The 13770-nt window shown below is 42.2% G+C and overlaps 1 protein-coding gene across 3 annotated transcripts in view; it reads right to left on the bottom strand.

Moving 5' to 3' along the window:
* Positions 1–804: 804 nt before the first annotated feature.
* Positions 805–13770, bottom strand: part of EXOG (exo/endonuclease G) — a 319256-nt gene continuing 306290 nt past the window's right edge. For all 3 annotated transcript variants that reach the window (XM_085632028.1, XM_085632029.1, XM_085632030.1), the window contains one exon: positions 805–3927. In XM_085632028.1, the coding sequence (XP_085488154.1) occupies positions 3469–3927 (459 nt within the window). In that variant the 3' untranslated portion in view covers positions 805–3468. The remainder of the gene's footprint in view (positions 3928–13770) is intronic.

Genomic DNA, 13770 nt, shown 5'->3' with positions numbered 1-13770 from the left:
ATTAACTGGAAGGAGGTTGAAAGCACAACAAATAGCAAAAATAGGCTATGTCCCAGAAAAATGCCAAAACTGTGTAAAAAAATGTTGATTTTCTGACAAAAGTCTGTCATTCCCTAAAAGCTGGGAAAATGGTAATTTCAGCCCCACAAACCCTTTTTTGATACCATTTGCAGAGGAAAAACCCAGACGCTTTCATTTGCAGACCGTTTTTTCCCCATTTTTCACCAAAAAAAACAAAAACATTTTGCTCTATTTTGGCAAATTTCTGGGACCCCTCCTGGGGAATCCACAAACCCTGGGTACCTTTAGAATCCCCATGATGTTGGAAGAAAAGGACGCAAATTTGGCGTAGATACCTTATGTGGTCAAAAAGTTACAGGGGCCTAAGTGCGCACTACCCAAATAGCCCAAAAAAGGCTTGGCACGGGGGGAAAACGCCTAGCAGCGAAGGCGTTAAGAGAAAAGGGAAGACTGGGAAATATAAACATCCAAGGCCACAGATGGCAACCCTAGGCAGCTTTTACAGGTTAACAGCTATTACAGTATTGCTTTCACTGAGATTAAAAAGACATAAGAGGTTTAGAAAGCACAAAGGTTACACCAGCCAAAGGCACAGGTTTGAGAAAGCTGTGTTAGGTGTCTCTACAATATTCGCTTTCAATATATATTTGGAAATACAACCATTTGTGTCTATAGTAATCAGCTTGTTGGTGTATGTAGATACACTCTTTTTCTATCAAAAAACCTTTTGTAATTTACAATAATAAATATTAATTTTAACAAACTATTTCCCAAAACAAAAGCTTATAATTATCATGAAACAAACTGTTTAATCCGTAAATCCAAGGGAATCATTCTTAAACATATGACAGCACATGTAGTATTTTCACACCTTCCCCCCATCACTTTTCCCCAGCTTGCGACTGCAGACATCTGTGTTCAACATTGGAAGCTTCCATCCAGGGCACAGGGATAATGCATGTGTGAACCCTGACAGTAGGAAGGGATTCAAGGTGCTGCGTCTGTGGACTAATTAGGTGTGTTCATGGAGGAAAGGTAAACAGCAAGTAAGTATGTAGAGTTTCAGAAGGGGCTTCTTGATTGTTCTTTGTCAGGATAAATTGGGTAGCACTCTTCCTCGGAGTTCAATAACCACCAACTGCAACAAGGTACATGGACTTGCATGTTCAAAAGTTGTTCAACAAGCTATAATGAAGATCCAGCCTATATAACCAATGTAGGCAGTCGGGACACTGTCAATTACAGTAAGTGCCTTCACCAAGCTCAAAGAATCTATACAATAAGGCTTGATCACAGTTTCCCTCCTCCCTCAAAGAGGGGGTCATACACCACTGAGAGTAATACACGCTTTACTTCCTACAAAATGATGACAAGGTGCATTTTTAGGGGGTTGCCATGGTGGGAAACTGTGTATTTCTCTAGACAAATAAAGCTAAAAAAGTAGGGGTTGGGGCAGCAGTCTGTGGGTAGTACCTTTAGACCACAAACCAGTGTATGATGTTGGCTGGTCCGTTCTGGGACATGGTGGCATTTATTTGTGACACAAAAGTATTAGGTCGAGTTTGTCTCAGACACAACTGGGTTTGGAATGAATCAGAAGTAGTGCCATACGTGGACGTACGCCTTGGCAATCCACGCTCTCTCTAAGCGGCTAGTTGACGTATGTACCTTTGGCTCAAAGCCCAGGACAAATGCAGTAAATTCCCTGACTGTTGTAGGTTCCACCATTGAATCTACTGGACAACTGGTTCAGTATTTCATACCTTTGTCCATTGTGATTTCACTCACTAGTGTACATATTCACTGATTGCAGTAGCTGAAATTTTATCCTGATGAAGGCCACAACACTTTTATAGGTTGTGAGGCCGAAACATGTTGATCGTTTCCAAATGCAGCTGTCTCTAAAGTCGGCAGTTACATTGCAATCTGTTTTTAATCCTGTCACATAGTAGCATAATAAAGTTTGTCTTAGCTAACCTTGTATTCAGTTTTAAACCACTACTCACTATAGCACTGCACTTCACCCACAACACACCATGCTCACGTAGGGTTTTAGGACCACCCTCTTTTAAAAAAATATCCCTGAACTCCTCCCGCGTAGCGAGGGGGTTGTAGCCTGAGTCACGACTAGGTACTTGACGCGAGGAGGTACCCCTATGACGAAGCATGATACCTCTGGCGTGTGAGGGGAACCGTCCTTGAAAAGGGATTCCCCTCCTGAGCATGGTAGGCATAATCCACCCGCCCATTAGACTTACGATTGGGACCCGTGGGCTCTTTCTGTGTTTGGTAGATATTTTACAACCAAGGTGACAATTGCTTTCCCCCAAAAAGCAGAAATAATCCTATCAAGATGCTAACTTTATCTGGAGTACTGGGACAAAGTGCTCTGTGTGAATGTTGGCAGCACTTCCTAACTCCTTTGAATAAATGTGATTATAAATAAATGTTTGCGGTTTTATGGTGTTTTAACTCCAAATTTTCTTAACACTCCTCAGTGTGCATAGGTTAACTGCCCTGGGATGTGGCACTCAAAAACATACTGCATCAGTGATCGAGTTTACTAATTTATGGTTTCCAATTGTTTCAGAACTTTCCCCTGAAGAAATGCAAAGGTGGGAAATGCATTGGGACTCATTTCAGTAATGGTAGAAAGTATGAACTTATAATGGTGTGATATCGTTGCCTAACATTCAGTACTTCAAGGGTCATTATATCACAGATTAGTACCGCACAAGTAAGTACATCGAGGGTTGTATTACAGTATCTATACATCATGGTAATTTATCTCACAGGTAGGATTTTTAGGTTTTTGAGAGGCATAACATTAATCCTACAGATAGTCACTGAAAAAAACAGGTTAAAGTGACATTCTAGTTTGGTATTGATATAACACAAAAAAGAAAATTAAAAAAGAAAAACACTGATGTTCACCAGTTATATTTTACTAAGCTAACTATAACTTTGCCCACCACCGTGTACTGCTTATGACTTCACTTACTGCATCACTCATGACATCTTAAATGACATCACCGATGACATGATCTAGTCATTCTGACAATATCCCATAGGGTTAATGGACCTGATGTTATTCATCACTGTACATAGACATAATATTTGACCACGTGCTGGACACATAGCATATTTGTTATTCTTATCACTAAAATAACTAATTTTAAGGGAAATGTACAACGTGCATTACCTGAAGGAACATCAACAAGTACTTTAGTCCAGTTATTAGGGAATACAAAATATTGCACAAATAATACAAACGTTGTTAAGTTCCCAAGAGTAAAATGGTAAGTAGTACATGGTCTAGTAGTTGAGCTACAACTTTCTCTTTTTTTTTTTAAATCCCTCAATCAAGGTTTTTTTTTCTTTTTTAAGAAAACAGTTCTCCTTTATGCACATTTACAAAGGTGATAAAAATATTTTTTGCAGAACACATCATCCAGTTTTCCTTTCACTGGTCATCTTCTGGTCTTGCAGTATTTCCTCTTCTTTTTTCTTGTATAGATTCAAAAGATATTCATTAGGCTGGATGCCTGACTCTTTTAGCTCAGACATCACCTTTTCTAATCTGTCTAATGTCTTGGCACTTTGAATTTTACGACCAGTCAAAAACAGCGTGAACTCCTCAAATTCAATAAGTTTACAGTGATGAACGTCACAGATGTTCTTACAGTTGTTTACTTTATCAAGGCGTGGGAAAAACATCAATCCAGACATCTTTTCTAGCTCTTCAATGTCAACTTGAAATTCGGGCAGTTGGTGACTGAAGCTAATAGGAATGTTTGGCACCACAAAGGCCCCGAGCACTAACGGTTCAGAGTCAGATTTGCATCTTCTCGCAAGAATCACCTTGAATAAATGTGAAGGAACAGCTACGTCATCCTTGCCGATTACCTTCAAGTAAAACAAAGAGTGGGTATTAGGGAAAAAAAGTAGAGGATTTATTGCTTTCAATTTTGACTTCAGAAATATACACAGTCTGAGACATCTAGCCGAGGAAAGTTGAAATCCATGTTACACCTACCCCCTAAAAAACACCCACCAGTCTACAACAAGCATTGGTCTCGCCTTTGGGACCTTATAAGTGTTTACTCATGCAACACTTGATGTTGTTGCACCAAGGATATTGTGCTGGATAAGGTCCCAAAGGCGAGACCTATTGACTATGCCAATGCTTGTTTTGTTTATACGTCTAGCTTTGCAGTGCAAATGTTTCATGGCCTATTGTTTCTAATGCTTTAAGATCTGCCTTTGGGTCCATCCAGGGAAGTAGGTCTCTCCCACATCATGGTATTGACTGTCTGGTGTATACCTTCGTCAACCAGGAAACGCATCTATTAAAATTCACGAGAGTCTATTTTACATCTGAATAATAAACTCAATCATCACACTGTAAAATTAAATTTATTCTCTCCTTCATGCACTCCATATAAAGAACATTTATTTGTACTACGTTCTCAAAGCATTGCCAAAGCAATAGGTTTGGGCTTAATTCACTAAACAACATTTCTGGATGCCTGTATTAACAGGTGTTAGTGTATTAATCGCCAACCTATTAGCATTGCCTACTCTTGTTACTTTATTTTTTACCATTATATATTCAGTATATATGCACGGTGGAAGTTTTGAGTAAAGAATTTCGTCACAACAGAGACTAGGGTGAGTCTACAACAAGACAACGCAACTATACCATTTTGTCTAGCATCAACCACTGGATAAAAAGACTGGATGCAAATATTGCCCGGGCAGCTGGGAAAGACGCAGTGTGTCAGAACGTCACTTCCTCCAGGACAGTACACTTTTACCTACTGGTTGTGGCATGACCTCAGACGCCCAATTTATGTGCCCGACTACATTGCTCCAGTAACACAAGCATTTGCAATGCAATAGGTCTCGCATTATAAAAGTGTGAGCAGTTGCCATTGCTAATAATAATGCAACACTAGCTATTGGCATTGTAAATAATAATGGCATTTATTTATGTGTTTGTTTTTATAAAATAGATGAAAAAAGGCATTGTCATGAACAATGCCAATAGCTTAAACTTTTGCAAATGCGAGACCTATTGCATTGCAAATGCTTGTTTCAGTACTGCAGGCTTTTTTAAAGTTTTAGTCACTACTCAAAATTAAATCCATTTTATCAGCGTCGCCAGTGCTCCTTTATGTTTAATGCCATAAATGAAACACAATGTTCTAAGCAGATTGCTAAATAGCATCTCCAGCCCTGATCACAATGTCTCACTTCATGCTGGACAGTGGGCACCCTGTTTTCATGCAGTGCCAAGACGGGGTGAACTAATGCACAAACTGAAGTCTGTCAGCCTCCGAGGCTCAAAGCATTCCTTGCAACAGTCTGCTGTGTCAAGGTATTGTCATGTGTACAGCACACACTCTGCAACAGCAAGCGGTTTCAAAGTTGGGGGTGACTTCCCAAACTTTCCCGAGGTGTTCATAGTGTTTGGTGACAGCGTATTTATGCAAACAGCCCAAAAAACTGTGTGTGTGTGTGGTTGTGTGTGGTTGTGTGTGCGTGTGGTTGTGTGTGTGTGGCTGTGTGTGTGTGTGGTTGTGTGTGCTGTGGTTGTGTGTGCGCGTGGTTGTGTGTGCGTGTGGTTGTGTGTGCATGTGGTTGTGTGTGTGTGTGGTTGTGTGTGTGTGTGTGTGTGTGTGTGTGTGTGTGTGTGTGTGTGCGTGGTTGTGTGTGTGTGGTTGTGTGTGGTTATGTGAGTGGTTGTGTTTGTGGTTGTGTGTGTGTTTGTGTGTGTGGTCTGTGTGTGGTCTGTGTGTGGTTCTGTGTGTGTGTGGTTGTGTGTTGTTGTGGTTGTGTGTTTTGTTGTGGTTGTGTGTGTGTGTGTGTGTAGTTATGGTTGTGTGTGGATGTGCGTTTGTGTTATTGTGTGTGTGGTTGTGTGTGGATGTGCGTTTGTGTTATTGTGTGTGTGGTTGTGTGTGTGGTTCTGTGTGTGTGGTTGTGTGTTGGTGTTGTGTGTTGGTGTTGTGTGTTGGTGTTGTGTGTTGGTGTTGTGTGTTGGTGTTGTGTGTTGGTGTTGTGGTTGTGTGTTGGTGTTGTGGTTGTGTGTTGTGGTTGTGTGTTGTGGTTGTGTGTTGATGTTGTGGTTGTGTGTTGGTGTTGTGTATGTGGTTGTGTGTGTGGTTGTGTGTGTGGTTGTGTGTGGGTGGTTGGGTGTGTGTGTGTGGTTGTGTGTGTGTGCAGTTGTGTGTGGTTGTATGTGTGTGGTTGTGATTGTGTGTGGTTGTGTGTGGTTGTGGGTGTGGTTGTGTGTGGTTGTGGGTGTGGTTGTGTGTGTAGTTGTGTGTTTGTGTTATTGTGTGTGTGTGGTTGTGGGGTGTGTGTGGTTGTGTGTGATTGTGGTTGTGTGTGGTTGTGTGTATGGTTGCATGTGATTGTGTGTGTGTGGTTGTGTGTGTGTGTGGTTGTGTGTGGTTGTGGTTGTGTGTGGTTGTGTGTGATTATGGGTGTGTGTGGTTGTGTGTATGGTTGCATGTGATTGTGTGTGTGGTTGTGTGTGTGTGGTTGTGTGTGGTTGCGCGTTTGTGTGTGTGGTTGTGTGTGTGTGTGTGGTTATGTGTGTGGTTGTGTGTGTGTAGTTGTGTGTGTGGGGGGGTGTAGGTGTGTGTGGTTGTGGGTGTTGTGTGTGTAGTTGTGGTTGTGTGTTTGTGTTAGTGTGTGTGGTTGTGTATGTGTGTGGTTGTGTGTTTGTGTTATTGTGTGTGTGGTTGTGTGTGTGTGTGTTTGTGTGTGTGTGTGTGTGTGTGGGGGTGGGTGTGTGTGTGTGTGTGTGTGTGTGTGTGTGTGGGGGGGGGGATTGGTTGTGGGTGATTGTGGTTATATTCGATTTGATGAGAGTTAAGCAGAGATGTCTGCATTCAAACCACGAGCGAGTAATTGTAACTCTGCAACTACACATATCTCTTGTAATAAATACAAGAGGAACATTTCCGAGGCTGGTAAATAAGATATACTTCCGACAGTAAGGTACTGTCATTTCATTGCCAGTTAAATAAAAGGGGAGTACAAATATGTGCATGTTATAAGGCAAAAGTTAAGGGCCAGAGACAATTGGGAAGCAATCTGGTATATTTTGGGAACCAATGGAATTGTCAGAGTATTCCCCGTTTCCTTGAATGGACAAAATAGATGCACCATTTTTCTCACGATTGGATTTAAAAACCATTATGCTTGCGAATTTGAATCTAAATGACCGTTGTTTTTTTTTCTTAATCGCAACAAATTGTAAGAGGTCATTAAGGAAGCTTTTACGGAGGGGTCAGGGGTTCGAGAGTAAATCCACATGCAAACAAGCATTGGCCGCGCGGCTTACGGAGAACATCAAAGTGGCCGAAAGGGGAGAAAGGAGGGGTGAATGCAAGCCGAGGTGACAAGAAGGGCTGGGCGAGAAGGGAGGGGGGAATGCCAGCAGCAGAGGAGCCTAATTAAAGCTGATGAAAAAGGAGGGGGGAGAAGGGAGGAGGGAGTGCGAGCAGCAGTTGTGCACGTGCACGCCATCGTGCACTCAAGCTTTAGGCCTGGGTAGCACTTTGAAAACCTGTATACTAAATGCTCTCCGAGCCCTTCAACAGTCCACCACCGAAGCCCAAAATAAGTTGTCATTTTGTAGACACACAGAGTTTCTCCTGCTTCATTTACACAGTCCACTATGAACTCCCAGGAACATCAGAGGGTAAGAGGAGTTCAGTGAGGTCATAGAAAGATTGCCAAAAACACATCACTCGGATACTGAAAAAATAAATCTCTCCCTTACTCCAATGTCAGAGCTGTGCTGATATCAGATAACATCTGGCAAGATAATACCAACCCTATCAAAATATTGTGCTGAACTTATAAATAGAATGCAACGTGATTTTTAAGACCACACACACTACAAGTATTTTACTTCAAGATATTAAGATCATATATTTATTTTAAACCAACATATCTCATCACATCAGCAGACTGTATTTAGTTTGAGCTTGCTTTACCCCAGTCAACATATGCCACCATCAATCATCAAATGAACTTTATGCGATTTGATAAAGCAAAACATAACAGTGCCATACAAGGTAACCGTAATAGCCTCCTAAAGAATTCATTTCAGCTACTTATATCAAGGAGCAGTGCCTGTACCCCCCATAATCTACCACAAGTGACACAGCGGGATGCAATTAGCTTTATATAGATGTAAAATTGATTTAATATGACTATAGCCTAGCCGTCTGGAAAAAGCCTTCATGCTTTGGGCAACCCTATTGAAAGATTGAACATCATGGGGCCCCAGTTCATTTTACTGTCTAGCAAGATACACAGATTACAAAATGTATCCACTTTCCCAATATGAGGTTCCTTGATATAGTGTGACCTGGTTTTCATTTTCTTCTGGCCTAATGACATCATAAATTATTTGGAATAATTAATTTTCAATCCCAAAGCATCCATAAAAGTCATAAAATCGATCCAATAAAAATCTGCAGACCATTGGGTGTACACACAATTAAAACAGAATCATCCGCTTACAGCAAGGCGAGTACCAATTTTGATCCTACCTTTGGGACTTCTATAGAGGGACCTTTAGATAAAAACTGCTCTAGGCTATTCATATTAAGGATAAAAAGCATTGGGTCAAAATACAGCCCTACCGGACCTCCCTACCTAATTTAAAGTGCTATGTGCATTACCCCATGGGTCCATATCTGACAGAGGCTTCAAGCCCTTAGCGCAAATCGTGAAGGAAAGCTAGGAGGGCCTCATCCACCCCATGTCCCTCAGCTCGCCCACAGTTTAGATCGAACCACTGTTTGTGCTGAGGTCCATGAAGGCCAGATGAATACCCTCCAGCCTAACATCAGTATATTTAGTAATTAGTAAATATACATTCAAATTCTGTTCCGCTATGCCTCGACCTGCTCTGAAACTCTATTGGATATCAGATAAAATGTATTTATTATCAGCACAGTCCGTTAATCTATTGATTAGCACCCTACCCAATACTTTGACTTCAGCGTCTATCAACAAGATTGGTCGATAACACACTGGGTTCTCTTGACTTCCTTTTTTAGGTCTCGCCTACGCAGCGTGCATGCGCTGCATAGGAAAGAGACCTTTAGCAATCAGCACAGCTTTCCCGGCAAAAACGTGCACGCGTTGCATTTCTTCCAATGGCAATGCGTGCACGTCTGGCGATTTACTTGCGGGAGCGAGCAGCTAGCGCCATATGTTATCAATTATCGCGCCTTGCTGCTCGCTCCCGCAAGGGAATCGCGCAGGCCCCCTCCTCTCTCCCCACGCCCTACTGCCGCGCGAGGCGCGCGCGCGCTTGTGCTTATTTGTTTTAACCATAGCGCGATGACCCATGATACTAGAAGCTGCTGCTCAAAAATAATTATACATGCACTGCTGACTGAGTTCACAAGAAAGATAACCAAGGTAAGTGAGTCGGTGTCCTTTCCGACCCTTACTGTGGCATCTCACTTTAGATTTAGGTTTGAAGGATGATTGCTGTAAGCCATCTGATCCTTTTAAGCATTGCTAGGGTCTCTGGGGCCCTGAGCCGCAGTTCTCTCACGATTTCCCGCCACAGGGAGAGCTCACCTTTTTCAACTCTCATTGATCTCCTAACATAAAAGGCAAAATCCCATTTTAGCCTTTGGCTGCAGCGCAGCTTATCTGAAGGAATTAGGAATTAGCTTTGCTTATATCTGGAGTGAACGTCAGTGAGCGTGACGTGCGGCGCCGGGGCCTGAGGCTAACAAGGGGTTAATGGCTGTCCAAACTGGGCGCTCCCATCCCACACAGAGCACTTGCTGCGTGGACAGGGCAAACATATCTTTAGGATATGCTGCTATCCCTATGTCTAAAAAGGTAGGCGCTGTTTATTTTTTATGCTTTAATTCGGTTACTTTACTTATTAAACACACTGGAAGAATTCTGCCATTCTGGCCCCCTCCTTGCTTTTTAAAGTTCCCACCGGGCCGCGCTGTACAAAACAGACTAAAGGTAAAGAGAGGCTGCCATATGACAGCATTGTAACACGAACCCATTGCTGTTAGTCTTAATAGATGGTCTTTAATTATCAATTTTCTAGTGTTTTTGCTACTGTTCTTCCCGAGATAATGGCACATGTTAGCACGGAAACGGTGTTCATGCAAGGCCAGAGAACAGTATGCTACATACATTGGTCTCTTCTGTCAACCAATAAGAATACCCGTTTTGCAATGGTAACACAAAATGAACAGGATAACTTTACAGCGTCTATCCTGAACCACTGGAATCCTCTGTCTTTTTGAGCTAAAATAGCCATTGTACAATAGAATTATAATTTTGCAGTCTAAAGTTAATATGTGAGTGCACCCACTTGCTATAAAGCACTCTGAAACTTGAATGTTTGTTCAGTGCATAGTTCAGAGATCTTTTGACTTCAATACAAATATTGTTACTTTACCTTACAACGTAGGCACGATCGAGAAGCGATGAAAACCGGGTTGAAACTCATTTGTGGTTCACAACTTAATTTCAGATGCCAGATGACATTTTGCCATATACTGATCTACATCATTAATCTTATATGCAAATTACGTACCTACTGCTGCATGGTGCGTATCTGCCATGTGCGCAGGCCCTTTCCTCTCTTACCAAAACTACATATTTTTTTATAACAGTGGAATGTTTATTGCAAATGTAAACCCAATATAATCATTTGAGTATACGTGGTAATAAAAAAAAAACAGAAACGTATTAGCATCCTGGTCACGCGTCTGATATTTCAATATTGCAACAGTGAGAAGGTAGCCTCTACCTGCCTATCTACATGCCTCTGCTGTAGATCATTTGTAACCCAGCACCATCCGCCTACTGCCAACTCTTAAGGTGTCCCCTAGTTTTCACCTCACAAATACACCTATTTTCTGACAAGGGAGAGAACTGAGGTCCCATAGCCAGGTGCATTGCCAATGCTTGACTTATTCTGCACAAGCTGTAAGTAAATACATTCATGCTTTACATCAGGTTTCAGGGGAGATTTTGCTTGACGTTGTGAAAGTCCAGAGTAGCATCTAAAAGTCAAAAGTCACTAACAGGTCAATTATGTGGAGGCTTTGGAGCTCATCTTTGAGTGTGTGTGTTGAGTATTTCACTGTCCATGTATGAATGTATGTACGTAGATGTATGTATTTATACAGCTGGGCCCTAGCAACGGAGTGCCTTGTGAAATCCAAGAGTACAGGTGAGGGTTACAGGCAAGAGAAGGTTACATGTTAGTCAGAAAAGATTAAATAAGCACCTAAGAAAATCGGAATGTGCACGTAAGGGCTCTCTTCAGAAGCTGTTCGTTATCTCTTTGAGTATAATAACATGGGTGAGGTGTTTTCATGTATACACGATGTAGGGGATGCATATTAATCTGTATGCAGCTCTGACCTGGTATCTTGAAAGTAACACAAAAGCCTCCCGGGATTCGGTTCCAATGAAACATGTCATCATAGTAATTAGTGGTAATACAATATTGGTGTCCCCTGTCTCCCAGAAATCTCACTGGATTCAGTGGCCCACATTATAGCCACACCAATCTGTAGTGACAAACCAGCAGGGCAGTGAGGCATGTTTCCATGCTCATCAGTCTGGATGGGTTTTCTTTGTATTCTTTGCAGGTGCACCACTTTTAAATAGGAGGCACTAAGCTGTGATATTTTTGGATTTAATTCTCTAAAGTGTGACCGGAACGCGCGACGGTTTTGCTCATGAGTTTTGCTCTTTTCTTAGTTCAGTCAATGGCTCTACACGGCACCGTGATCCAAGCTGTTCCTCATATTAGCATACACTATACCCCCTTAAGTGCTAGGTTCCTTCCTCCCCCACTCCAGCCGCCGTTTATAGGCAAGTGCACTATCTAGCTCCTGCTACAGAAAGCTGTCGCTGTCCATCAGAAGCAGGCCTTTAAGTGGGCCAGTAGCTGCCGGTGCTGAAACTGGTCGCTATCGGGCTCTCCATGTTTGCCCTCATCCCCAGGGTGCAAAACCAAGCATTGGCATAGCCAATAGGTCTCGCCTTTGGGACCTTATACGTTTTTAGCCATGCAACAGTTGATGTTGTTGCACCAAGGATATTGTGCTGCATAACTAAATACTTATAAGGTTCCAAGAGCGAGACCTATTGGCTATGCCAATGCGCGTTTTAAGTGTGACCAATTACAGACTGTTTGCACCAAGTGGGACTGTGGCCTCATGCTGCTGTATTAAGGTGCAGAGTAGTTAGTGGAGCCCCGAGGTCTATGCACAATTTAAAAGATCCCCTTGGACTCCGTCCGAGCCAGGTGCTTTCCCTACTGTAAGGCCCATTATACCTTTCCTCACTTCAGTCAGATTAAAATATAGTTTAGGGCATCGAGTCCTTAGTTCCAGAATGAGACTTTTCACCTTTGTTTGCATAAATATTTGAAAAGTGATCGACCCATTTCTGGCCAGGGAAGGTTTGACCCATGAGTGGCGCTGCTACCTCACTGAAAAGAGGCTGTTCATAACGTGCCAGAAAGCTGAACTATCTCTCCTCCTACTACAGGCCTCCTTGAGTTCTTCCCAGGCTCCTCTTTTAAAGACGTTCATCCTATTCCTGCGCAATAGGCTCCTGGCCATCTTAACTGCGTCTTTAGACCTTGGTTTCTGGTAATGGCCAGTTTGAGGGCTTTATGTGCCTTAGTACAACTCCTATCAAACCATTTCAGGTCTATCTAATCTCTCGCTCATAATAGTTAGAGTGCTCTTTACCTCTATACAAGTTTGGGAAAAGGAGTCCAAGATGCCTTGATTATGAGCATCAGGTTACAAACAAACTTCAAATTCCCTATTACACTTCCGTACCAGGTTCTTAAGGAATTCGAGGGGAAGGATCTTACCGCAACCTATTCGACTGCCATTCTCCTTAGGCACAAGCGTTTCTTTGTACGTTATAGCCCTTTTGTCCTTACAATCATACCAACCAAACTCAGCTATAAGAAGGTTAGGGTCCCTAGGGGTACTCCACACAGCTTTATACTTTAAGAGGGAAAGACCTAGACATACAGAAACAAAGAAGAAGTCAATGGTTTAGTTAATACCACTACTTTAAATGTAGGGACTTGGTCTAGAGAATCATATTCTTCCTTGGTCAAGAGATTAATGAGATCAAATTCTGCCAGCATATTATTCAAACTATCTCTCTGGGTGGTAGTACTAAAATGAGTCTGCTAATGTGCCATAGGCTGAACTTGTTTTCTCCTATTATAACTACATGACACACACAGTTGTGTGTTAAAGTCACCTGTTACAACAATGGGTGAGAACGACCAAGCCAATAAAGTCACCTCCCATAGGCTTCTTAACTTTGCTTCCAATTCTACTGCAGGCAATGGCGAATTAAATATATTAATTACCAACAATCTGACAATATGTGGACAAGATAAAAAGACACTTAGAATATTTTTAAGGGCAAAGGGAACCAACTCTGAGTCACATCTCAGCCCTCGACTCACAAAAGTCGCCAAGCCCCACTTTCCTCTACCATATGTGAAAACTTCAGCGTTGACTCGAAATGCTGTACACCCATCTAAAAAGGAGCTACCCTCGGAATCCCAGGTCTTCTGTAGACAGAATCTCACAGGACTTACAAAACGCAATGCCAAAATCATCACCCATCAACGTTTTTATCCCTGTCACATTCCAGCTAAGAACGCCCAATTTATTCAGCAAA

The sequence above is a fragment of the Triturus cristatus genome, chromosome 10, assembly GCF_964204655.1.
Source record: "Triturus cristatus chromosome 10, aTriCri1.1, whole genome shotgun sequence".
NCBI classification, from domain to species: Eukaryota; Metazoa; Chordata; class Amphibia; order Caudata; family Salamandridae; genus Triturus; species Triturus cristatus.
The sequence above is the reverse complement of the archived record's forward strand: the minus strand, read 5'-3'. Positions and strand labels throughout refer to the sequence as shown.